The sequence below is a fragment of the Nothoprocta perdicaria genome, unplaced genomic scaffold (assembly GCF_003342845.1).
Source record: "Nothoprocta perdicaria isolate Ctin4 unplaced genomic scaffold, notPer1 scaffold_104, whole genome shotgun sequence".
NCBI classification, from domain to species: domain Eukaryota; kingdom Metazoa; phylum Chordata; class Aves; order Tinamiformes; family Tinamidae; genus Nothoprocta; species Nothoprocta perdicaria.
In genome coordinates, this window is record NW_020454139.1 from 2,511,719 (window position 1) to 2,539,123 (window position 27,405).

Below are 27,405 nucleotides of genomic sequence, written 5' to 3' on the forward strand. Positions count from 1 at the left end.
AGCTTTTATAAGCTTTATTAGCTATTTTTTTGCTGCTGTTCTTTTATGGTACTGTACATACTTGATTATTTTTCTGTGTTTGTGTTTTGCATGTTCTTAGATGTGCAGCAAGCTCCTCTTCCCCATAACCAGTACCTACAGTTCATTGTATACCACCTGGAAGATCATAGAACTCATGAAAGAGAAGTCTGCAATTACTGCCTGGTTGTTTTCAGTGAAATCATTGCTACCTATTACAAATCAAGTACCTACTCATGTTTTTCTTCTGCTGGCTTATCTGCTGGTCCAAGAAAATGGAGACAGCCTTTGTGGAGTGCTCAGTGCCATTACAGAAGTAGCCAAGGCTGACTGTTCTCAGGTAAAAGCATATAATAAATTAATGAATAAATTTATCTTAATATGTTCTTCCCTTATCAGTGCCCATTAGATTAATGACTCAATGTGGTGAATTTATGGAAAATATCCTCATTTTTGCTTTGTTTTGCTGTATATTGCTGGAGTTGCATTGAAACTGAAGAGCTTAATTCCATCCTAACTGAGGGAAGTAACTCGGGGCTACTGCTGGTCTTTCAGTGTGTTTTTCAGAGGACAGAGAGGACATACTGTGAGGGGAAGACTGAATACTTCATATTCAGTAGATAGACAAAACTCAGATGTGTTCTGAGAGGCAGATTTCTTTTCCTTTTTTTTTACATTCTGGCTCTCTACAGTCTTGAACATGGTTTTCAGGAGTATCAAAATTTCTAAGCTTATAGGCAGTGAATTAACAAACACAAAGTAACCCAACTGAGGAAAAACTGACGTAATATAACTGGGGTTTAGGTCTTAGTGGTCTAATTTGGAAACATGGCATAAGGATTTGTGAACTTTCTGACTTTTTCTCCTATCCCAGGAGGAAAAAAAAAAAAAAAAAAAAAAAAAAAAAAAAAAAACTATGCATTCTGCCTTAGCCAAAATAACAAAAAGCACAGTTTAACCTCATTTTCAAGAACTGGATCACCCCCAGATTAATTTAACTCATTGCATTTCTTACTGCACCTTGAGGGCACAGACACATGAAGGAAGGAACAAGAAAAGAAGGTTTTGCTTGACTATAGAAGGATGATTCATGGTCACTTCTGTAGATGTAGCATTTTTTGTCTAGAAGTATACCATAGATGCAGCAAGTCTACCATGGATATTGGCAAGAAAACGGTAATTCAGACAGGGGGGTACAACCAGTTTGAGCCTTCTTCAACTTCAACTACAACTTCTTCATAGCACATTTCAAACCTCCAGTAGCCACTGCCATCAGTGAAATTGGAAAAAAAGTTAAAAGCTGATTTACTGTTGTAGTGTGCTCGTGGCTGTGTRAATTAAGAGAAGCATTGGTCTATTTAGCTCACTTTATTTGTTCTTGTTTTGTGCTGTRCACACAGATACTGTTTTTTGCTCATGCTGAGCAAGGTATTACTTCGTTTTAATCAGTCCAGATGGTTGCAGATTCAACGTAGCAGTGGTTCTACAAAGGCTGGACTTTAGGATCCTTAAACTGTGCTGCCTTTGTAGGCTCGTTGTACCATTCTGAATAAGAACGGGGCCTTTGGTTTCCTTTGGTTTAATTTTGAAGTGTTTGTTCAGCGTTCTCACTTCACTTCATAGAATCCTGGAATCATAGAATCCTTAAGGTTGGAAGGGGCCTTTGGAGATCATCTAGTCCAGCCCCCAACTTGTTGAATAGTAAGTCCGTTGAACAGCTGTCCTGGCATGCAAGAAGTCCGAAGTCAATGGACTGGCTCCTCAAAATTAAATGATTGGTGGAAATGCACAAAACAAAGTGTTTCTGGATTTTTTTACTTTTTTTTCCACTTTAGTTATTCTTTCCCATTTGCTTGGAGTGCTTCTGTTTTCCTGCACAGGGATGTATTATTTCTCTTTTATTTATTTATTTTTGAAATTCTGCTATAACATTAAACCTTTACATTCTAGAGAAGGGCTAAATAACCTGAAGCAAAGGAGAACTGAAACTGAAAAACRCCCAAAGCCACAAGCATGTCAAGGTGCCACAGAACCTCCTCAGACAGCTGTGACAACAGGGCACTTGACCTTGCTTTGACTGCCCTGTGTAATATCTGGCTTGCTTTTCATTTATCACCTTCTTTCTGCCCCTGCATTTAGCATATTCCTGTACTGCATGCTGTTTAAAATCTTATACTGAGAAAAAACAGAGCAGGTCATACGTGTGGTGTGTGTGTGTGTGTGTGTAGTGGAAAGAAATGCATTGCAGTAGTATTTCCTTGCTAAGTGTTAAAGCCCCAAAAAATCTTAGGCTTGTGGAACAGTTTCCACAGTGCCAGTGATCTTGTTGACAATAGAGTACAGCAGTGTGATGATAATTTTTGAAAGAGCAGAGTGTACAGTGCATTCAGTTAGTTGTTGCTTAATTGTTTTCAGAGTGAAAGGAAACATTGAGCATTTCTTTAACCTTTCTTAACAGATAGTTTAATTTGTTTTAAGTTGTAGTAAATGTTTTTTATATTCTATTACAGGGTTAAACTTCTCCCTTTACCTCACCATCTCCTTGTCTCTCATTACCTCACACTCCCAAAAGTTAGAGAATTGAGTACTGTTTCCAGAATTGCCAGTTACAGTCTTCTGAAAAAAAACAAAAAAAAACAAAAAAAAAACCAAAAAGAGTGTAATCTTTCAGGATGCTGAATTACACTGGTCATCATATTCTCGGACAGAAAAATGTTAACCTTGCTAACAACACAGAGTTTTCTGTTGTAAAGCAGGTCATAGATAAAGTTATTACTATTAGAGGTCTGTTCTCTTGAATCGCTTGTACTATATAACAAAAATCAAAGGCCATTCTTCTGGATTTACTTTGTTTCAGTTGTGAGAGATTGTTTTTTGAGGTAGAACACACAGATTGACATAGCTAATAGGCACTTTCTTAGGTTTTTTTTTGCACTGTAATTAGTAGAATTCTTCCTTTCCCCGTTTTTGATCAGAAGCATCTAATTGTGTTCAAGGGTCAGCAGTGAGCGAAGTGAGTTGGACTTGCCTGTAAAAGCAAAGCTGAGCTTGTATGGAATACGTCACTTCCCTAACTTTTTTTCCCTGCAAGTCAATTCCTGAATTCAAAACTAGTACGGACAGCTTATCCTGCTCTGAGTGGTTTGACATGTTCACTAAATAGTGTTTAACCAGGGATGTAGGCTGAAGGCTTTGTTAGTAAATTAATTATCCTTAAAGGAAAGGCTGCTTGTGATATCTGCAGCAGAAGTAAGCAGATATCTGCCCTTTCCTGAGAAACTTCTCTTCAGTTCTGATCTAAATTGCTGCAGGTAAGGTAATTTGTATTTGTGATGGGCTAGTATAAAATCACATTTTACTTGGAATTTCTGAATTTTGTCTATAGACTGTCTCTAATTTAGTTTGTCGAAGTAGCTTGTGATGAATCAGTGGTGTTATCCAGAGTGTACAAGAGTGAAGGAGTAATGTGCTGTTCTTCTCACTATTCAATATCATTGTTCTAAATGCAATTTAAAAATCACTTAAAGCAATAGCTTGCTGAAAAAAAAAATTCAAGTAATATAGCATCKGAATAGAATAGCCTGAGCTGAGGCTGTATGGAGTGATTTTCTTTTGAATTTCATTTGGGTAAATTGGAGTAGCTTCTATGGTTACAGATTGTGCAGGAACCCTAGGCAGGTGTGATGGACAGAATTTATCTCAAAGTTTCTGGTCTTCAGTATCAAGTGAGTGGCTTTATTTGCTGTGTCTTGTACTTATTTTAGGACTTTAGCAGATGGCACATCTTGAGCTGACCATGGTGGTCTGTTTGTTGCAGAACGAAGTCCTTGAGGTAGTGGAAAAAAGTCTTTCCTTGACTGAGACTGGTGTGTTTAGATGCAGTGATGAAAAGATGTTTAAATGGCGGCATTTTTTTTACCTAAAAATCAGCAGAAGTTCATGTGAAACTGTTGTTTTTAGTTTCATGCTTTAAACATGATTGTTGCTGTCTTCTTAATTCAGTTGTATTTGGACAGCTAACAGGATGTGTAAACAGTGAGATTTTTTTCCTCTTTGTTTTAGATATTTGTTGACCTTAAAATACTCTGTAGCAAAGCATATGAAGTATTTTAATTTAGTAGTTCATTTTACTGGCACAAAGTTGTTTTATAATTAGTAGTACAACTGTCACTCTGCTACACAGTGTTTGGAAATTTGGAATAAAAGCAAAATTATGTTTGGGTGGGATGATAATTCCCTTCTCTGTCTCTCTGTTTCTCTTAAGAAATGCTCTCAAGGAGACCTGGTACTTTACAATAAGAAATATTTAATGATAATTTTTATCCCCAAATATCCRCTTTTTAGAAGTGGGACTTAATGGCTGGTTTTAGTCCAATCTAGTTGAACTTCGGATGACAAGGCTACTACTGTCTTGATTGTAGAGAGTTATTTTAGTTCGGAGTCAGCTAACTGGCCCCAAGGAGATGTCTAGCATTACAAAGCACTTCAGTGAAAGGTTATCATACTGTTTGTTATAGTGTGGTGCCCTCTAAGGCAGGGAGAAGGCACTTTGATTAAAGTAAGCTTTTAATGGGGAATGTCATGACAGCAACCAAAACCATATTCAGGGCAAATTTATATTTTCGGAATTGCATTTTTTCATTATTGCTTTTGGGTTTTATGTAGCTTTATATAAACAAATCATTTCTTACAAAAGATGAGAAAAATAAGTGGTATAAAACAGCATTTAGAATGTCTTGTAATTATGAAGGAGAAAAAGCTCATGACAACATTGCAGAGTAGTGAGGTATAGCATTAGCATTTTGAGTAGTCTTTTGTTTTTTTTTTTCCTAGCAATCAAGCCAATTAGTAGTTTTCGCACTGTTCTGCTACTCTGTGGTTTGGCTGATTACTGCTTGTAACTTGTCAATACCCTACTGAAAAACTAAGAGCAATTGCCATGCTAAGATCTCAGTTGATCTTGTGTTTTAAGGTAAAGTGGGAATGTGTGTTTGATTTGCTGTCATTTATTGCTTTCTATTTACTGCAACTGCATAGAAAGGGTTTACAAATACCGTGACTTTTCCCACCCTGAGTAATGTTTTCAGACAGAGGCTTTGTAATAAATTAGTAAAGCCTTGTGAAAATCCTGTTAGATGTGAAAATAGTTGCAGCATCTGGTTTTGCAGACGCTGGTCTGGCTTTGTTTTGTTTTTGTTTCTTTTCATTCCCTTTCTCTGAAGCCTACAGAGGCGTTTGTACCTCCTCCTTCCCCAGTGAGTAGAATCCTGGAATCCTTTTTAGAGTACGAGATGAGTGATTATATTTGATCACTGTTTAGCTAACACTTTTTGAAGTAAGGGCCTGAAACATCCTGGAAAAAAGTCCAGAAATCTTTTAAAAAGGCCAAAGAAGAAACAGTATCACATATGTTATTAGGCTGTCTTTAATGGAGTCGTTGCCGAGGCTGTCCTGATGCATGCTGTTTGTGAAAGGCTTAATATAGTCCTTCTAATCGGATGATTTGTCTTGTTGTGCAAAAACTGTTATTACACTCTGTGTGAAACCAGACATGCTGCAAAGGGGAAAAAAATTAAGTCGTCTGACAGAGAGGTCGCTGGTGAATAGGAACACAAGATCTATTACCATTATTAGAGGATTATGAGGCTCTAGGGAATATCCTTTTTTTTTTTATAGTTTTCAGCTGCTGGAATGAATGATACCCTTCTGGGAAATCTTATCAGAAGATGCATTACTTTGTTCTCTGGAGACGGAGGATAAGAGAACCAAAAGCAAAATATTTTTATTTGTGTGAAACCACAGTTAAGGATCTGTTCAGCTGGATTTGGATTGCTTAAAATGCCTCAAGTGTTGCCTGATAGTGTTGTTCCATGCTGATCATGTGAAGTTTGGAGAGCTACTGCTGGGGAATGGTCTTACTATAGTCATTTCTTGTGGATAGATTATTGGTGATACAAGTTTATTGACTAGGGCACTGAAGTTTATGAAACTATGGAGAACAAGAACTGGCCTCAAGAAAAACCAGGAGCACTTTTGAAAGCCCAGCTTGTTTCATAACATGTAGAAGTAAAACCTCATCCTTATTTTTGCACTTTGCTGAACGAGACTGTTCTTCAAAAGTGTGTATTGTTCAGCACTTGGTCTTGGTCAGAGAGTATTAGAGAGTGCTGGATGCTTTTGAGCATCTGCTTATTTCACTGCCCTGCATACTGAAAAAAGTAGCCAGTGCCACCTCGCCTTCAAAATTTGGTCTTGTGTTTCCCAGAAGTAAAACCTGGAGCACTTCATTTCAGAATATTTTCTTTAGTGCTTTTTGGTTGGATTGTTGTGTAGGGCAGTAGATGTTAAATGCTTAATGTTACAGTTAACCAAAAAGAACTTTCCAAGATACATATTGCTCCTAAGAACAACTGGAGAGAGTAAGGTACAGTGACAGTTAGAACTTATTTTGAGCACACAACATACATTTCTTGGATTGCATTGTTTTTCTTATTGGACACAATTTTGTTTAGTTTACTCTTCTGTCACTCATATTCTTTGTTCTGGCAGAAGGGCTCGATGATGGGCAATTTCTCATCAATAAAACACAAGGAAATGTGAAGGAATGAGCGATAAATTTAACAATGATCTTACTAGCTATTTTCTCTTACATTGTGAATGTTAGGGATGATAGCTATCTATAGCTTAAAAAAAGAGTCAGCAAATTGCCAAAGGTAACAACAGTCATCAGCCCTGTTGATGAAACTGCAGTGTTTTGCCTGTTGTGTTTAGTCTTGCTTTTAAAGAGAGGGCTATCAGGATAAGCTGGCATTGTTTTGAGATGGTTCTTGATATCCAAAACAAAACCCTCAAGTGGGTGTTGAGCAGTGGGGGGAGAGCCTCGGCCCACTCCGCCATGTCAGGGCCTGCTCCACCATGTCGGGGCGGGCAGGCGAGAGCCTCRGCCCGCTCCACCATGTCGGGGGTCCCCTCTGCCATTTTGGGGCGGGGGGTGAGAGCATCGGCCCCCTCCACCATGTCGGGGCCTGCTCTGCCGTGTCGGGGAGGGTGGCGAGAGCCAGGGCCCGCTCCGCCATGTCGGGGCAGGCGGGCGAGCGAGAGCCTCGGCCGCCGCTGCCTCTTCTACRGTGCGAGCGATGTGGGCTGCTCTGCTGCGAGGCCACAGGTGCCTGCCGCCCACCTTGAGTGGGCTCTTGTGTACCAGGAGCTCATGTTTCCTGTTTTCTGTCCTGTTAAACCTTCGAAAATTTCATGTGACTTGTGTAGAAATCAGAACCAGCATTATTTATCCATTATATCGTGGAAATGAGAAGCAGTTTCATTGTACTGGAGCATTCCGCATTTTTTTTTTTGTCTTAACTTGGTAAACTTTGTAATTTGGATATGTGTAGTTCAAAACAATTTTTTTTTGAGAGGATATCTTCATAGAAATACATAATTTTCCGTATAGGAATACTTTTTTTTTTTTTTTTGGCCTAGAATTCTGTATAGATATTATCTGTGTTTTTCCTGTTTAACACAGAATAAACTTCAAAACCATAAATCAAGGTAGCCTCAGGACTTGGAATAAACTTCTCCTGACAGCTGAGGAAGGAGGGACCTGAGGAAGCTGCTGACCTTCAGGGATCTGAATGCTTTTCTAACTTAAGATGCGATTCAGTCAGTCAGTCTGGACTCCACACCTTAAGCACAACGCTATGAGCTCTGCCATTCAGCAGTTCTCAATCCACCTCGCTTATCTAACCGGCCACTCTTCTTGGGCTGGACCTYCTGAGGTTAGGGGAAAAAGCGTTCAAAGCCTTGGGAAATCAAGGTAGATCACATCCGCTGCTCTCTCCCTCATCTAGCCAGCCAGTCATTTCATCAGTGATTGGACAGTATTAGAATGGTTAAGCCTCATTTCCCCTTGATGAATCTGTGCTGACTACTCCTGAGCACCTTCTTGTCCCCTACATGGCTGGATGACATTCAGGATGAGCTGTTCCATTGCCCTTCCAGGGATGGAGGTGAGACTGACTAGYCTAYAGTTGTCTGGGGCAACCTCCTTGTGCTTTTTGAAGACTGTTGTGACACTGGCTTTCTTTCARCCCCCCAGCACCTTTCCTGTTCTCCACGACCTTTCAAGGGTGATGGAAAGTGGCCTAACAGCATCTGTCAGCCCCCTCAGCACTTGTGCATTAATCTCATCAGRGTCCTTGGATTTTTTTGTGGGTGGCAAGTTTGCATAAATGACCTCAAACATGACCATTCTTGACCAGGAGTGAGTTTTCATTTCTCCAGGCCCATCTCTCTTGTCCCCAGCACGTGGTTAACCTGAGGGCTGGCCTTAGCAGTAAAAAAGCAAAGGTGGCATTCATTATCTCTATCCTCTTTGTCTACATCGTCACACAGGCATCCACCCTGTTCAGGAGTGAGTTCATATTTTTTCTTGTCRTCCTTTTTTCCCGCTGATGTACTTGAGGAAGTCCTTGTTGTCCTTGACATCCTTTGCCWATTTAATTCCAGACAGGCCTTGGCCTTCCTTGCTGTGTCTCACAGTGCTCTTCCATTCCTCTCAAATGGTCTGTCTCCCCTTTTCACATTCTGTATACTTCCTTCTTCTGTCTGGTATTCCCATGAGCTCCTTACTCATCCATGCAAGTCCCTTGCCCCTTCAGCCTGACTTCTTGCTCRTTGAGATGCTCTGACCTTCAGCTTGAAGGGAGTGATGCTTGAATATTAACCAGCTCTCTTGGACCGCTCTTTTCCTCTAGGGTCCTATCCCATGGGATTCCTCCAAGCAGATCCCTGAGGAGGCCCAAGCTTTCTTTCCTGAATCTCGATTATTGATCTTATTTATTGTCCTGCTTCCTCACAAGATTCTCCACTTCTCATGGTCACTGCAGCAAAGGCTGCTCCCAGTCTTCATGTCTCCAACCAGTCCTTCTTTGATTGTTAGTGCTAGCTCCAGCAGCACACAAATTCTTGYCGGCTCCACAGGAACCTCAAGGACTGTTGGCACCCAACTGTTTTGTCTATGTAGCAGATGTCAGGGTGGTTGAAATGTCTTATGAGAACCCAGGCTTATGATTGTGAGGCTCCTTCCAGGCATCTGTAGAAGACCTCGTTAACTTCATTTTTCTTATCAGGWAGCCTTCTTAAGCACAACAGTATCACCCAAATTAGCTTGCCCTTTAATCCTTTTTTGAACAAGTAATCATTACTTTTTCAAGACAGCCCAGTGTGCAGTGCCACGACAATATACATTGCAAAAAAACGGTCAACATTTACTTTTGGTAGGAATTGGTAAATTTAAGTAGCGTTGTCCCGTGATTAAATGATTCTTTTGAAAAGTGAGATAGATTTCTATAATATCTTTGAACCTATGCAGTATTTTAGTATCTTAGCAATGCTCATTCCCAACTCTAAAAAGAGACCTATGAGTTATGTGCCAATTGCAACAGCCTTTATAAATATCTTTAAGGACTGTGGATAAGTCTGTTGTTTATATTTTGGTGTTGCGGTCCCAATATTTAGATCTTAATTATGTTTAAAGAGTTTTAAATTATTTTTGAAAATAATTTTTTTTTTTTAATTTATTTTAGGTCCCAAATCTGATCCCAGTGTTACTTTTTAAACTGGGAAGACCTCTGGAGTCTGCATTGTACCGGGATATATTGTACACACTGCCCACACTGGGAGTTCACAAGGTCAGAATGAAAAATTGTTGATAAAATAAGAAGCATTAATGGAATTTCATTTACTTACAGTCAGCAAGTGTTTTAGATGGGAAAAGCTTCATTTATGTTGGGATTTGTGATTTGTTTTAAAGGGCAAAGTGAGTGTAGTACTTATCTATTTGTATTATATTATTTTTTTTAAATATACTGTGAAAATGCTCTTTAGATTCATTGTGCACTACAGCTAATTGTGCAGTACAGCTAATCAGAAAATTAAGTTGTAGCTCATTTAAATAATGATTTATAGCCTCCTGTTTGTTCCTGAACTTTTATATATATATATATATATGTGTGTGTGTGTGCACGCGCGCGTATATGTATATAATATATATATATATTTGCATATATATATGTATTTTTTTGTTTTTTTAACTTTCAGGTCTGCATAGCTCAGATCCTACGTGTGATACAGATGCTGGGGAGCACACCAAAACTTAGAGCTATTGCTCTGCGCCTGATGACATCTTTATGGGAAAGACAGGTTAGAAAAATGCTATTGTGTCACTATGGAAAGATATAGTTTAAAATTTTCTTCTTCTAAGCTGAAAGCGTTGAAACCCTGTGCTGCATTTCAGAGCATTGCTTTCTTTGGTGTATCATTATCAGCAATATAAATCAAATGGTGGAAGCGATGCCTTTATTGAATGTCTTCACTACTACGTTTCTTTCATAAAATCTGATTTTCATTTTGTGAGGTCTAGGAATAATTTAATGAAATTGTTTTTGAGGTACAGCTTTCTGCTTTGCATGATGTGCAGTACAAACCAGACCTGTAATGTATTTGTGTTAAGCTGGTTTAGCTGATTTATGAAATGGCAATAGAGGTATGGTTTCTAAAAGCCAGTTAGATCTCAGCACTACATTAGTTTCCAAGGATGAAGTAAAGTATGATATGCAACATAAGCGCTTATTTAGAAGTCACATAGAAATGCTAGCAACATAAAATCCTGTCACCAACTTCATGAAGCACGGTGATAATCTAAATTAAATCTCTTCCAGGATCGGATTTACCCAGAATTGCAGAAATTCATGGCAGTGTCTGATATGCGTTCTTTGTCTCTTGACAAAGATGCTCAGTGGGAAAAGCTGATTGCTAAAGCTGCCTGCATAAGAGATATATGTAGGCAGAGGTAAGCACAAGAGTTCATCTGTCTGTTGCCTTTGTTAGAAAAAAAAACAAAACAAAACAAGGAACTTGTTTGGCCTTCTTTTAGAACCATATGATTAATTTTAGCTAGCCTATTTTAATTCTGGATATTTTTTTTTTCTGGATGTCTCTGCAATTCCTGACTCAGTATGCATCTCAGAGGCTAATCAGTTTTGTGTTTTATTGTAATTAATATAAAGCAGATATAAGTAATGTTAAAATGAAAATGAATGGAAACCGTCTGTTTGCCCTCTGAAACAAAGCAAATATCTCACACTGAATCAGAATTTGGCATACCAAATTTGAAAAATGAGTAACTGAGCTTTGGTGAAGAAACCACTGATCATCTGTCTGTCTATTGATCTATTCAGATAAAGACCATTTACTCTTCTGAAATGTGTATTGTCAAGTACAGATTTGGTCTTAATTCAGACATACTGCCCCTAAAAGACTACAAAGAAAACGGGCAATAACATGCTTTATTTAATAGGACATGGCAGATTTTCTTTGTTAGTAATGTCTTGGATGCTGCAACTTCTTAATTTGGCATTATTTGTCAAAGAGTTTCACAGATTAGGTACAAGYTTTTTATCAATCTTGACATCGGTTGATTTACTTCTGTGTGCCACTCAGAACGGTTCCTCACATCCTCCCTTGGATCTCTGTCTACTTTCCCAGTTCCTCATATTAGTCACAGTTGTCCTTTGTGCACAAGCAGTACTTGATCTCTCGTATATACAGCAGAACTTCTGTGTATGTATGAATGTTGCTCTTACTGCTCTGTATCTTCATATACTTTTTTTTCTTTTAGGCCATATCAACATGGAGCAGACATGTTGGCTGCAATTTCCCAAGTATTAAACGAATGCACAAAACCTGATCAAGCTTCACCTGCAGCCATAGTGTTACAAGGTCTTCAGGCACTTTGTGAGGCTGAGGTAAAATTAAATCATCTTGTCTTAATAGACAATGTTTTTTTCTTTCTGATGACCTTTCTTTAAGGTGCTTTTATGGTAGATTAAATTGCTGTATTTATGCATTCATGAATTGCCCCTGGGAAGTCATACCATGGCCTTTCATTGCAACGGCTCAGCCGTTCACAGCAGGACTTGGAATCTTAAATCAACATCTCAACTCTAGTCAGAATATCCTTTGAGAAATTTTATCTTCATATTTGAAAAGAGCAACTATCTGGTACATAATTCTGAAAAAAATACCTTGGCTAAAAAGTGTATAAATAATCTTATATCTGATACCTCTTCAGTTGCTTGTCCATATTGATCATCTTATTCACCAGTTGTACCTGATATCATGTGAAATTACTTACAATGAGGAGCCTGCTGTTTTATCTATGTGATTCATTAATCACAGACAGTAAAGTACTGAAACATATTGCCCAGCAAAGTTGTGTTGTCTCCATGTATGGACGTGTTAAAGGTCTGACTGGATAAAGCCCTGAGCAATGTAATCTGACATTACAGCGACCCTGCTTTGAATGAGAGATTGGACTAAAAATCTCCTGAGGCCCTTTCCAGTCTAAAACGTCCTGTGATCATGTGGTATGCCTTAGTTAGAATCCCAAGCTCCACTTCCAGTCCCCAAGATGGTGATTTAGGCCTGTGAATGCTTTGTGAATCATGCTCTGGACGCACCATGGTCTGAATGGGACATATGAGGTAGTCAACTGATGATAGCCTGCAGGAATATTTGCTTACTCCTCTTCTGCCAAACTTAGGTTAAGATTTTTCCATTTCCTCACTCTTAGTATGGTGTTTACCACAATGGGGCTGATCCAATAGGAGACTTGAGTCATTACCACATTTTACATGTGAAGTCGTGTTGGCAGCTCCAAAACAACACAGTAAGTGGTTAGCAGACTGTAGACATTAGTATTCAATATAGTAAAGAAGCTTCAGGCATTTGTGGTTAAAAATTAACTTAAACAAGGTAATTATTGTGTTGGTTTTTGKTGTAGGGATTGGTCCTTTTTGACCTTGTATAGTTTCTTTAAATACTGGTCTTAGAGTTTTCCCAGCTGGATTATATTTAAAACTCATTTGACTTCTGTGAATGAAAGCAGCAATTGAGCCTGGGACGGAAGTCACATCCAACTGCTGTAAAAAACACATGAGAGCAAAAGTAATAGACTAAGAATAAACTTGAGCAGGAACTTGAAAGTGTGTAATCATAGGGATTGGTTAAAGGATTTTGTTTAGGTGCATTCTCGCTCTGCCACTGTCTCAGTGGATAATGCGGGAAAGGATTTTAACATCTTTGTCAGATGTTTTCCATGTGCAGTATAAAAGCAGATAACAATTTCATTAGTTCTCTGCTTAGATAAAGATTTTAGGGAGAATCAGGTTTTGGTTGGTATCTGCACCAGTGTAACAAATTAAGTTCTGCCGCAGCTGATCCTAGAGTTTTTTAGGTTACATAATTTTTGTCAGCTCTGAGTTCTGAGAGTTTTTAAAAAGCTGCATTGTAAAAGCAGTAGTATTGGGCAGAATACATTTGAAAAAACAGTTTAATTCTTATATCCTATTTATCAACAAATTTCAAGTGGCAGCAAGGGGCCTCTTTCCCTAGCACACTGCATATTCATTAGGTAATACAGTGATATGACCTCTATCTTTTCAGGTTTTTGTATGGCTAGCTGTTAAGCATAATCCTTGCGATAAAGGATGCCTAGCACCTTTTGCTGCAGTTTAGACCTAAACCTAGAATTTACTTGTACAAGGAAGATTCTTGCAGGTTTTGTCCTAATTGTATTGTAGAAGTTCTGAAAGGTTATCATTGTGAAAGATGGGGAGATAGRTGATTGGAGATAAATGATTAATACTCCATGTTGACTTGATAATTGACATATTAACTGACTGAATAAACCAATTCAATTTTAAGGCTTTAGGGCGAAACTATGAAGTAAAGCAGTGAATTCAAGTATGGTCACTTACAGATTGCTTTGGGACAATGCCAGACTTGGTGTGTTGAGGAATCTGGTTTGTCTTTCTTCAGAGTCCATTAGATGGATGGATTTTATAACAGTTGTGACCTTACTGGGGTGCCTTGTCACTATTGTGCGTACTCTGTAGGTCTCCTTAAAGACCTGTAGTTCTCAAAAAAATAGACCTATGACTCTGGAATACAGCAATTCAATACAATAACTGTAACAATAACTGTAAAGAACCCAAAAGTGGGTAGGGCTTTTTCTAGAACAAAYTCTTTGATACTGATTTTTTTGATACGCTGAATTTTCACTTTTAAGCTGTATGGGTCAGAGCTATTAGACTGGCGTCTTCCAGGACCCTCTTCTCTAGCTTGGGAATTCCCTTCAAAATGGTCTGTGTTAACAGTATAGATGTTTGGTGGTCACTGGCAAATCTCTAGATTTCCATTAGACTGTGAGGGACTTCTTAAAATATCAGAACCGTCAGAGATTGGAAAGATTTAAGTATTATCAGTAATGACAGAAGAACCGAGCTCAGTGTCTTTTGATTGTGAACATGAATGAACACCCGCATGAACACCCCAGAAATACAAGTAATATTGTTATTCACAGTATGGTAATGTCTGTGCAAGTCTGTGGTTTGACTTTAGAAAAAGTACTGATACAGGCTGATGCTTTTGTTATYCTTTTGCATAAAATTTGAAATGGGGTCTAAATTCAGAACAACATGTTCCCAGTGCAGGTATGCACGATGTCCTAGAAGAGTGATTTGTTCCTCAATACATAGTTTTTTTTTTAGCTGTCAGAGTAATCAGTGCTTTTCTAAATGGAACAATTTTATTGGTGTTTAACTGTGCTTAGCTGCATGCACAGCAGTTAATGGTCTCTATGAAAATTGTGGTGTTCAGTAGGGATCCAGAGTACCACATGCTGACAAGAGGAGAACATCTCTTCAAGACAAGATGGTGTTTTCCTCCCTTAGAGATAAGAGGGTTAATGATGCTCAGGCCCGCCAACATGTCCATGGACTTGAACCTTTAGTTCCTTGAGTTTGTAATCCGTGTGAGTCAGGAGTTGCACAGCTAGTGGGCTTCAAACAACTCATTGGTTCTGTGTATTTGGGACGTTGTCTCAGTGTCTGGCCAGTCCATCTAGATGTCTTCCAATTTCTTTATTTTATTTTATTTTATTTTATTTTATTTAGAAAAAAGCATCTTCTTCAGGATTTCTCTCACTAGTAGCATTATGCCCAAGGCTGGGTGAACTTTGAAACTTCACTGGCAAAATTAACTGAACTCTTTTCTCTTGTTTCTACTTCCTTTTACTTCAAAAGAAGAACATAAATCTCTGAAACCCTTGTAGCAGAAAACAAAGGAGTATTGTTCTTTTCTCATGCCCTCTAGAACAAGACAGTAACAACAGTGAGTGAGGAGAAAATGGAAACTCTTTTTTATATGAAAGATCAAGATGATAGTGTGTCAAAGTGGTCTTAACTTTGCATGATCCAGCTTTTTTTTTCCTTAGGAGTTCATCTCTCAAATAATGTAAGTTGTTAGCCTCGATACATTTTGGAACTATCCATTATATTTTGTAAGCTGTGATACAGCATGTAGGTGACTGCAGTTCAGTAACATGCTCCGTTCTATGCTCAGCCTGATAGACAGGCAAGTTAATAAGAAAAATATTAAAAAATTGTCAAAAGTAATGAGTATTCTCAAATATGGATTGTAACACTGAAGAATGCATCTTTCTACTAGCTGATGATGTCTGTAACCTTCAATTAAATACACAGAAAAGAAAATAAATCCCTKCTATTCATGAAAGGAAAAACAGTTAAAAATATACTTTACTGTTTGGATTTACTTTTCCATGTTGCCGTAACTATTGAAATACTAATTAGATTAGCACAGTATGATAGCAGCTGGGTCATGTATAATAGTAACATTGCAGCAAGTATGGGTGATACTCAAATTCTGTGTAGAATTCTGTGTAAGATACAGTGCTATGCTAGTTGTAATGCTGTTATTGGTAACCTATCAGTCAACGGAGGGCCAATATTTTTGGCAGATCAGCAGATCTTTGCTGAATATATTCAGCTTGGTGCAAATGTTAACTTCTGATGTTTTCCTGTTATATTTTCTTTTATTAATCTGTATGCCCTGTCCATCTTTAACCTTTTTTTTTTTTTAAATTCTGTTGCTATGTGGATAAATTAAGCAGTAAAGCTGAAATACGAAGTATTTCCATTGTATTGTTATGCATCATTAAATGTTATGCCTGCTGTGTCACTAGTAAGATGCATTCTATGATTCTATGAATTTGGACATGAGAATATTTCTTTTAATGGCTTTATGACCAAGAGTGCACAGCTTCTAAGAAGTTTTAAGTGAAGAGATATTTTTCTAAATCTTGAAAAGAGTCTTTGAGAAATATGAAAGAGAGGCATCATTTTCACTCAAGAGTGTAATTAGACTAAGTGTTTCTAGCTGTCAGTGCTGGTTACCATAGAACTGTGTTTATGCGTTTGCTGTCGCTAGAAGGGAGTCTGCTCAATAAGCACTCTTTATGTCTTCATCTTCAGTTTTTGGAATTGCCCTCTTAAATGTTTTCATAGTCAATGGAGTAGTTGTTTAATTCTGCAATTTCTTCTGATACCCAGGATGACAGTTTTGTTGGTGCAAAGGAACACAAAAAGTGTCATAAGTGTACTTATGCAATATGTTCATAAACATTCCTTTATTTAATTTCATTGCATTGATGGCTTCTCCGTGAGTCTTCTGTTGCTTTTCTTTAATTTCATAGATGTGGGAGAACTTTCATAGCCTCTGTTTTTTTATTTAAATAAAAGTTTTCACCTGCTGGTTTTTTTTTTTCATATTTAAAAGGTTGAATACTTGCTCAGGCCTTGCTCTACCATAGCTATTTTCTTTTTCTTTTAGATTTCTATTCTTATTCCTGCATAGTTATGGGTTTGGGTTTTTCTTCTTTCTGTGCAGCTTTTCCTGTTTTGCTCCATTGTTGCTGCAATGGAACCTGAACCCTGAAAGACAAATGGAATCAACAGGTTGTTATTCCAGACAGAATAAAGCAGGTATGATGCCAGGGCCTGAAAAGTGAAGTTCCCCACAGGTAGCAGTGTGAGATTTGGTGCAGTAGAGAAATTGCTCAAGTTTTCATTAGAGTATGTTGCTCCTTGTAGAGAAGAGACATGAGAATCTTAAAGAATCTCAGAAGGCAAAATGGAAAACTTTCAGAACCAATMATGTGTGTAGTCTAGCTTTCATGGACCTTGAGTACTTATCTTTGTCATTTTTGTTTTCGTTCTTCAGTTAGACCTGGACCGCTCTCTGAACATCATTTTTATTGCTTTTAAATGCCTACCTTGTATTGTGTTGACTGCTGCTTAATCCATCATAAGATCTCAGCAGATGAAAATAGGMCAGGTGAGATGATTGTTCCTACTTAGCCTTTCATGTCTCACTGCTGTGCAGCAGTTAGTCACATTGTAGATATGTAGTCATTATTTTCTTCACTGTGTAAAGTTGATTGAATCTGTTGTGATGAACAGCTATGTAGTCGCCTGATGGTCTTTAAAATTTTGGAAGACAGAATGAATACAAAAGTCATCCTAGATGGCAAAAGCCTCTTTAATCCGTAGAAAAAATTCTAACAATTCTAACTTGAAACATTCTGAGTAATGTGTGATACCATCCTGTCTTGCTGAGTATACAAACAATTTGAAGCACAGGCTTACCGATGTATAGGCTGCTCCTTTTTTCCTCAAGTGTATGTTAGTCTTGGAGGGAAGTTTTGAAATTGAAATTTATTGGGTATATAAAAACATAAGTTAAAAAAAAATAAGTGGAGGGAAAAAAAAGAGTTAGGTAATGATTTAGTCTGACATGGAAAGAGTGAACTTGGAGAAGACACATGTACTATCCTTATTTTGCCCAGTAGAGAATCTCTGCAACAGCTAATAAAGTCAGGATGTGAAATCATGCTTAACGTACATAACAAAAGTTTATCATTTCTCCAGAGGTCTTGAGGTTTAGTCTAAGCTCAGAGATAACTGCAGGTAAACACTTGGGCATACGAAAGAGTTGACTTGCATGAAAGACAAATCCTATGCATCAGCACTCTCATATTTTTGAATAACTTTTAGGTGTTGTAGAGGAGTCAGTGAGAGAACAGGGAAATAACTTAGTGAATTTTTAAGAGGAGCTCGCCCAAGAGGAACTACATGCAGGCCAGTGAATGTGCTTGTCAACAGCAAGAGGAAGATGAGGGAAAATGTTAGTGCRCTGCTGAATGGGGAAGGAAATGCTGAGTGGTGACGGAGGATGCTGAGAAGGCAGTTACTAAATGCCTTCTTTGCCTCTCTTTACTGCTAAGGCCACTCCCCATGAACTGCAGGGCTCAAGTGGAAGAGATGTAAATGGGCTAGAGGAAGACYTTCTGCGGGTTGAGAAGGATTGGGTTAGGGATCACTTAGGCAAACTGGCCACTCAAAAATCTATGGGCCCAGATGGGATGCACCCAAGAGTGCTGAGGGAATTGGCCGAGGTTATTGCTCARCCTCTCTCCATCATCTTCGAGAGGTCCTGGAGAGCAGGGGAGGTGCCCGAGGACTGGAAGAGAGCCAGCGTCACTCCAGTCTTCAAAAAGGGCAAGASGGAGGRGCTGGGCAATTACAGGCCGGTCAGCCTCACCTCCGTCCCTGGAAAGGTGATGGAGCGGTTCATCCTAGAGAGAATCTCCAGGCATATGGAGGAGAAGAAGCTGCTGAGGAGCAGTCAGCATGGATTCACCAAGGGGAAGTCATGTCTGACGAACCTCATAGCCTTCTATGATGGGGTGACAGGCTGGCTGGACGAGGGGAGAGCCGTGGATGTTGTCTACCTTGACTTCAGCAAGGCTTTTGACACCGTCTCCCATAATATCCTCATACGGAAGCTCTGTAGGGTGCGGTGGATTGAGGGCACGGTGCGGTGGATTGAGGGCTGGCTGGATGGCAGAGCTCAGAGGGTGGTGATAAATGGGGCCGAGTCCAGTTGGGGGCCTGTGGCCAGTGGTGTCCCCCAGGGGTCAGTGCTGGGCCCAGTGCTGTTCAACTTGTTTATCAATGACCTGGACGAGGGCAYGGAATGCACCCTGAGCAAGTTTGCAGATGACACCAAGCTGGGTGGAGTGGCCGRCACTCCAGAGGGCTGTGCTGCCATCCAGAGGGACCTGGACAGGCTGGAGAGTTGGGCAGAGAGGAACCTGCTGGGGTTCAACAAGGACAAGGGCAGGGTCCTGCCCCTGGGCAGGAATAACCCCAGGCCCCAGSACAGATTAGGGGCTGACCTGCTGGAGAGCAGCKCCRCAGAGAGGGACCTGGGAGTCCTGGTGGACACCAAGTTAGCCATGAGGCAGCAGTGCCCTCGTGGCCAAGAAGGCCAATGGGCTSCTGGCTGCATGAGGAGGATGTTGSCAGCAGGGGCAGGGAGGGGATCCTGCCCCTCTGCTCAGCTCTGGGGAGGCCAAACCTGGAGCACTGGGGGCAGCTCTGGGCTCCCCAGGACAAGAGGGATGTGGAGCTTTTAGAGAGGGTCCAGAGAAGGGCAACCAGGATGATTAAGGGACTGGAGCATCTCTTGTGTGAGGAGAGACTGAGTGAGTTGGGCCTGTTTTCTCTGGAGAAGAGAAGGCTCAGAGGGGATCTGATTAATGTGTATAAGTTCAGGAAGGGAGAATGCAGGGAGGAAGGGGACAGGCTGTTTTCAGTGGTGGCCAGCGATAGGGCGAGGGGTAATGGCCACAAGCTGGAGCACAGGAAGTGCCGTCTCCAGGTGAGGAGAAACTTCTTTACTGTGAGGGTGCCAGAGCCCTGGCACAGGCTGCCCAGGGAGGTTGTGGAATCTCCTTCTCTGGAGGTCTTCAAAACCCGCCTGGATGCCACCCTGTGCCCCGTGCTCTGGGTGTGCCTGCTGGAGCAGGAAGGTTGGACTAGATGATCTCTAGAGGTGCCTTTCAACTTTGAATATTCTGTGATTCTGTGCTTATTTGAAAACAAAACAGGCAGAGGAGTTAAACTGTATCATCTGACCTTGTTGAAAACATGGTTCTGCTACTGAGAGGAAAACAAAGTGAGAATAATAGCATTAAGAATATTAGCTGTGAATGTATTTGGATATGAAGACAAGAATATTTCACGAATTCCTTTCTTTTCAATAAAGGAAGTAAATAAAGGATGGTTTTTTTGAGCATTCTTTTTTTTTGAGCATTTTTTGAGCATTCTTTAATCAAGCTGGAACATGGGAAAGGCTATTTGACATTGTTTTCACTGTATATGCTGCCGTAGATGTTCTAAAGTATCTAAAATTTTCTGGATTGCTTTGAGGAACAATCCAAAGATTTTCTAGTCTGTATAAAATTATGCAGAATTTTTTTGGACTCGAAGATGAACTTCGAGTCCAAATAAACTAGAGTTCCACTTAAAGTGTTCTTGTCTACTTCTGGTACTTCTTACAAAAGTTTGTGATGGGTATAAGCAGAGAAAGAACTCTCTACCATAGGTCTGTGTGGAAGTGTTGAGGTTAAGAATCTGTTTTTGTGGCTTCTCTGAATAAAGCAGACGTTATTACTCTGTGAGATTTAAACTGTATCTTGTTGGAGATAAAGCTGAGCATCGCAACCTTCCAGATCAAGTGGAGCAGCAGTGCCTCTTTGGAATGTCACTGCCTGTAGCTTTCAGATATCCCTCGTATTTATCATATTTGTGCAACACTCCAAAATGAAAGATAAAGATTATATTTTAGCTCTGATATTGCTATGGAGCGGTAATCTGTTTTCACTTATGAAAACATAAGTGAAAACATACGGACCTCCAGCCTGAATAAATTAGAAGTTTGGTAGCAAGTAAGCTACACAATGATCCCGTGGGAGTTAATGGGGATATTGATGTTTACAGTTAATAGAAACCTAAGCATTCTGGGGTTGTATGTGTGTTTTTGTTTGTTTTTTTTGTTTGTTTGTTTGGTTTTGGTTGGGGGCTGGCATAGTTTGTTTGTGTTCGAAAGGCCCAGTGGAATAAGATTCCAGTGTCTGCTTATCAGTCCTTTCTGACAAATCCAGGGATTATTCTTTCTCTCTAAATTGTAAAATTTAATAATAGTAATACGTGACACCGAGATTCAAGGCATATTATCTGTGTGCTCGGTAACAAATTGTTTTTTGGTTAAGTTCTTAAAGATAATCATAAACTTAAGCATAGAATGTGATCCTCTAATTAGAACTATTCTCTGTTGCATACCAAATATTGAATGTGGGAGAGTAAAGGATGCTCGATGCCAGGGAAACCATTCAGCTGTGAAGGGAGATGCTGTAGAACATGTTTTTGTGTTACAGCTGGCAAGATCTCATTTGGCTATTGCTATATAAAAAAATCATTAATGTTATAACACTTCTCAGTTGGTTGGGTATGAATGAGAATCAAATGTGTGGTCTCATTGTTTTGATAGTCTGGTTTGCCACCTATCCCCAAATAGACATCTACAATGCTGTATTACATTTTAAATATTAATCGTTCAGCTAGCTCTATCCCCCATAAGTATTAAAGATCAGGTTAGGTTTCTTTTACATGAAGGGTTGATTCCTTTTCAGAGAATTTTGATTTTTTGTTTGTTTGTTTGTCTAGTCATTTCTGCTCTGCAAGCATACCAACTTTTTAATCATGCTCTGCAAGGTGCTCCTGGATTTATAGATAATATTATAGATAATAAAGTCCTGGATTGACTTTATTATCTATAATGATGAATTGCTTTATATTTTGGGGACTGAGGATTATCTTGCCTTGAGGACTGATGTTTTCCAGTTTATACTGGGCTCTTCGCAGAATCTTTGCAGGAGGTCTGCAGATATTCCTGCTTTAACCTACTACTGTGGTATACTGGTGTGCTTGATTTTTCTCCTGAAGTCACTAGTAGCCAGAGCTTGCAAAATCATCTCTGAAGTGATTTTGCTTCTGTTTAATGGATAACAACCTTGTTGCTCCTAGAATGACTGCAAAGGGAGATTTAAAAGGACAAAATTTAAACGTTCTAAGGACTAAGCAAATGACAAGAATCCAATTTCATTAACTGGGTTAAAATAAGTTTAATGGTTTTTYGAAAGAAGATATATTTCCTAAGAAGTTGCTGAAGCAATTTCTTTTCGTGATTCAAGCTTCAAGGGATTCCTTGTGGTATATCTAAGTTGTTTAAGAACYGATCTACTCAGTACGGGTCTAGAGAAGGTGTAGTAGCATTCATTTTTATTTTAGCTTAATTTTTTTTTTTTCAAATGGATTCTGAATTCATGTGAYTTTACAGTTTTCCTCCCTTTTCCACAAAGAAGCCAGGATTTGGTTGTGTTCAGAGATTAAGGAGACTTTGTTTGAGAGGGCTCACAGAGAACACAGTCACCTCTGTTTATATCTTACTGAAGCCCCAGAAGCAGTTTATTTTAAAGTTAATTTAAACAAATGAAGTAGTGCAATTTTGTGGAGCCAGATGTATCTACTGCTTTGTGTGTACTGTTAAAGTATGCTCTCTCTCTTCTTACTGGTAGCTGTTCTGTGCAGTGAGGTGATGTCTGATAYTGTTGCATGACAGCAGGTAATGCAATGCGAGGCTGTGAATGTGAGTAAATTCTTGATTTGCTTGCCATTTCTTCAATACCAACTGCACTTGGAAATCCCAAATAGGTAAATCCATAGGGTAAAAGCAAGTAAGAAGTGGCAGCAAACATTGTGTCAGGCAGGCAGGGGCTGCTGTTGGTAATCACATCTCTCATTCCCTTTCAGGTTGTTTGTATTCGCTCTRCGTGGAATGCTCTGTCCCCAAAGCTGAGCTGTGATACAAGACCCCTCATTTTAAAAGCACTTAATGAACTCTTTGCCCTAGTTCCCTCATTAACGGTGAATACAAATGAATATGAGGTATGTCCCCGTGGTCTGTGTTTTTTCTTCTTTGTATCTCTTTGCAAGCAGATTATCAATGCCTACTTAGTTTTAAATACCTAAATTTTACGTGAATAATTCAAGTTAATGATAATGCATATTCGCATTGCACAATTTCAGATTGCATTAATGAAGGCTGGAAGATTGGTGAGAAATACTGTTCTTCACCAGTACAAAGAAATCTGAGGTTTCCCTTTCTAAGAATGAGGGCATATGAGCCTGTTTACAGTTCAATTCCGCACCCTCTTCACCCTGTCTCTGTTTTGAGTTGGCAGCAGTCCCTCCSAGGTGGATGCTGCCTTTTTCTTTAGCCATAGAAATGACTTGAATGCTGATTTGTTTATTTTTACAGAAATTCAAAGCTCAAATCATCAGCTTACTTTGGAACAATACACAAAACAAGGTGGGTAACATGCATGAAAATTTAGTTTTTGGTGTCAGTTACTGAATATTAGGTTTGTACTTTTTGTCATGAACAAGTCAAGTGTCAGAAATCTTATTTTTTAATAATGTTTTCTCATTGTCACTGACTGTTTAACAATGTTCTTGAAGGGCTGTGATGCTTATGAAAGTTGGTAACTGCTATTCCCGAGGTTATTCTTTCTGCCACTCTGAAAAACAAGTTTTACACAGAAGAAAAGCAGTCTGAGCTCCTCGGTAGACTTCAACTTGACATAATMAAGCTACTTTCTCTAAGCTGTAAATGTGTGATGCAGCAATCGCAAAGCTGGACTAGATAATGGGTCTTTCTAGTTTACTTGCTATGTATAAAGAAACTGAGAAAGTGTCTGAGAAGAACAGTCTTATTTATAGGAGAAGAATTAAGTTTTTTTTCAGTATTCATTGGTGTAGGGGATAGGCTTTTTTATACAGAGTCTCCATGTGCTATATTGGTAATTTTCTTTTTGTTCCTTCTCATATTTCCAGGATCCCCTTGTAGCAGTTTCAGCTTATAAATCACTGTCTTCATTTGGCTCTGAAGAACATACCATCCTTCAYCTTCCAGAACAGGTAAGAACGTTGCATGTTTAGCAGTGAGGATGTGTGACACTTCTTTCAGACATAAGCTTTATTGTATCGCAAGGGAAACAAGATTTGTGCTTTCTCTACAAGCCCATCACAGAAGCCTGGTCAAAAAGTTAATGTCTTTGACAAAATGAAGTACAAGGAGACCTACATGTCAGGTCCACTGAGAATTTTTTTTAATAATCTTGTAAGTGAAGTTGTGGAGTAAGCAGTAATTCATTGACACTTTACGGAATAATAAGTATTTCTGTAATATTTTATTTTCTGCAGTGTTAAAATGCTATTTCATCTGAGTGCTTTTTACTGCTTGTCATAAAAAAGTTGAAATAAGCTGGTTTAAAAAACATACATGCATATGCCTGTGCATGGCATGTGCATATGTGTGTGCATGTGCATGCACKTACAGACAAGTTCAGCATAAGCCCTACAAACAAAAAATGTGTTTGTCTGAAGATAGCACAAGCTAGAGGATAAGAAAAATCTCCAAGTAGTGCTACAGTAAAAAGTATCTTTGGCACAGGTACCTAAGAATAATTAATGGTGGTGTCATTTTGTTCTTTTTCTCTAGACAACGTTTTATTGATTAATATTTGCTCTTTACTCATGTAGGAAAATAGATTTTTTTGATCAGTATTCTTTACCATGTATTATCAATGTGTATTTTTTTTTCKGAATAGTGGAAGGAAATTCTGAGTGAAGATGAGTCCCATTGGTTCAGTTCATGGGTATCATGATTAATTGTACTACTTGAGATACCATAGGTATGCATACTTGGGTGATCTTGTAAGTCTGTTGTRCAGCTAGAAGAAAAACTTTTGGCTTCTTTTAGCTTAATATTAGTGAAATGGAGTATGGTAATTGAAATGCACAGCTTTTTCTTTGAGTGGATGTTTGTGACATTTGGAATAATGAAAGTTAATGAGTATTCAGAGGTAAAAGCCTTAGTGATCGTAGATTCTGTTTTCATCTTTCAGGCACGGCCAGAAGTTGATGCACTAGAGGAGACAGACATAAATGAAGAAGAGAAGGAAGCAGATTTCTCAGTTCCAGGCTCTTCCTATATCAAGCTTTTGTCTATGACACCAGTTCCTGTTCTAGGAGGTAGGATATGTCTACTATGTGAGRTTGCTGTACAGCTTTTGAAGCAAAATGACTGTGCAGGCATTTATCTCCTTTATGACCATGTGACATGTTAGGGTGTAGGCTTATTTTGTTTCTGGCGAAGTAGCTTACCAAGTTGCAAGAAAAAAATAGAAAGTTGGAATAAAACAAACCCCATCACCCAGTGAAGTCATGGCAGTGGAAAAATGATTCAGAAGTCATGACAGTGGAAAAAAAATGATTGTAATGTTGTGTGAACTCCTGTTATACRGCCTGTCTTGCAGCAAAAGCTTGTTGCTTATTATTTAACCTCAAGAGTCCAATACTTCATCACAGTACAAGCTCAAGAGGGAGCACAGTGCAGATATTTTTAAAGGGGAGCTGTCTTTCCAAGCCCAAGCGGGTTGAAAACAATTCTCTATAAAGTCATTTTCTATAAACTATAGTTTTTCCAATATAAAGAACACCATGCATTTTTAAACATTTTAATGTTAAAACACTATAATATATTTAATAGAACAAAATTTCAGTAGAATTTCAATGCTGTCCTTAATTTTAATGATACATGTTGACAATGAAGTATATTTCAAGAGATAATCTCTGGTTGATGCCTCTGATAACTAGACAGCTGAATTGCCACAGAATTACAGAATGGTTGAGGTAGGAAGGGAGAGATCAAGTCCAACCCTCCTGCTCCAGCAGGRACACCCAGAGCAYGGGGCACAGGGCGGCATYCAGGCGGGTTGGGAAGATCTCCAGAGAAGGAGACTCCACAGCCTCCCTGGGCAGCCTGTGCCAGGGCTCYRKCACCCYCACAGGGAAGAAGTTCTTCCACATATGCCTGTGTTGCAACTTGTACTCATTACCCCTTGTCCTGTCACTGGCCACCATCAAAAAAAGTTTGCCCCCTTCCTCCCTACATTCTCCCTTCAGGTACTAAACAGGCCCAGCTCACTCAGTCTCTCCTCATACGAGAGATGCTGCAGTCCCTTAATCATCTTTGTCRCTCTCCGCTGGACCCTCTCTAGAAGCTCCACGTCCCTCTTGTCCTGGGGAGCCCAGAGCTGCCCCCAGTGCTCCAGGTTTGGCCTCCCCAGAGCTGAGCAGAGGGGCAGGATCCCCTCCCTGCCCCTGCTGSCAACATCCTCCTCATGCAGCCAGGAGCCCATTGGCCTTCTTGGCCATGAGGGCACTGCTGCCTCATGGCTAACTTGGTGTCCACCAGGACTCCCAGGTCCCTCTCTGCGGAGCTGCTCTCCAGCAGGTCAGCCCCTAATCTGTGCTGGGRCCTGGGGTTATTCCTGCCCAGGGGCAGGAYCCTGCCCTTGTCCTTGTTGAACCTCAGGAGRTTCCTCTCTGCCCAACTCTCCAGCCTGTCCAGGTCTCTCTGAATGACAGCGCAGCCCTCYGGAGTGTCGGCCACTCCACCTAGTGCCACCAGAATCAGAATTTGAAGAATTTTATGTTCACTTGATCACTTCACTTGCCATCTTCTATTTCTAGATAAAACGTTGCAATATTAGTACCTCGGTGCAAACATTGTTATCTCACTGTAGTTTGTCTGCAATATCGATCTGTAATTAGAGTTTGTAGGTAATACTATGATGAACTAAGATTCATAGCATTTTTCTAGAGGAGGTTCCTAGAAGTATGTTTTTATCAAATACTCTGTGTGTTTAGCAGTCTAAAATACATGCAGCTCCACTTAGAAAAAAAAGGACTGTATACCCTTTTTAGTAGATTGTGAAGACTTTGCAGGGAAAAGGAAGGAATTTACCTAAACTAAAGAGAGTGATGCATTCGGGCTGAAATTTAAGGCCACACAGTGAACATGGAGATGGATAGCTTACCTGGAAGATGGGAAAACTGTGAATGGTGTTTATAGAAAATAGACTGAGTGAAAGGAGGCAGTTATCACATAATGGTAGAGAAACATGCACGCAAACAGCTTTCCCATTCCGAAACATTCTTAAAATAGAAATAGAGCAATCTGCCAGTTAGAATACAGATAATATACCTGAAAAAAAGCTTTTGTTCTGTGATCAGCAGTAGTAGTTGTTATGAGTTACTGACTCCCATGACAGGGTAGGAAAATGGGTGTCAGAAGCAATGACAAGAATGTCCCAGGAGCCATTATGTCACCAGTAGGACTGCATCTGCACATCTTATCTCATTGAGTTTTGCTGTTACATGGTACTGAGATAATTCAGTATTTCCTTACTGTAAGAGAAGGACAGAAATGCTTKTAAAGATGGTGATCTCTGAACCTCATAGTTTCCTAGAAGTTCTTGCAAGTCTAGTCACACCAAGTCAATTAAACCTCCAAGGGAAATGCTACCTGTGAGGGATTTGCTCTTGATTTTTCTAGTTGACTTCTTGAACTCTGGTCTGCTGCTTTGTACTTTTTCCTCCCTCCCTCTCTGCCTCCCTCTCTGCCTCCCTCTCTGCCTCCCTCTCTGCCTCCCTCTCT

The 27,405-nt window shown here is 39.5% G+C and overlaps 1 protein-coding gene across 1 annotated transcript in view; it reads left to right on the forward strand.

The window, feature by feature from the left end:
* FOCAD (focadhesin) overlaps positions 1-27,405 on the forward strand; it is a 91,147-nt gene that overhangs the window by 21,095 nt on the left and 42,647 nt on the right. Inside the window, exons 11-19 of the mRNA XM_026043954.1 lie at positions 101-358; positions 9,603-9,707; positions 10,117-10,218; positions 10,737-10,867; positions 11,696-11,822; positions 22,653-22,787; positions 23,161-23,211; positions 23,736-23,819; positions 24,809-24,935. Of these exons, the coding sequence (XP_025899739.1) occupies positions 101-358; positions 9,603-9,707; positions 10,117-10,218; positions 10,737-10,867; positions 11,696-11,822; positions 22,653-22,787; positions 23,161-23,211; positions 23,736-23,819; positions 24,809-24,935 (1,120 nt within the window). The remainder of the gene's footprint in view (positions 1-100; positions 359-9,602; positions 9,708-10,116; positions 10,219-10,736; positions 10,868-11,695; positions 11,823-22,652; positions 22,788-23,160; positions 23,212-23,735; positions 23,820-24,808; positions 24,936-27,405) is intronic.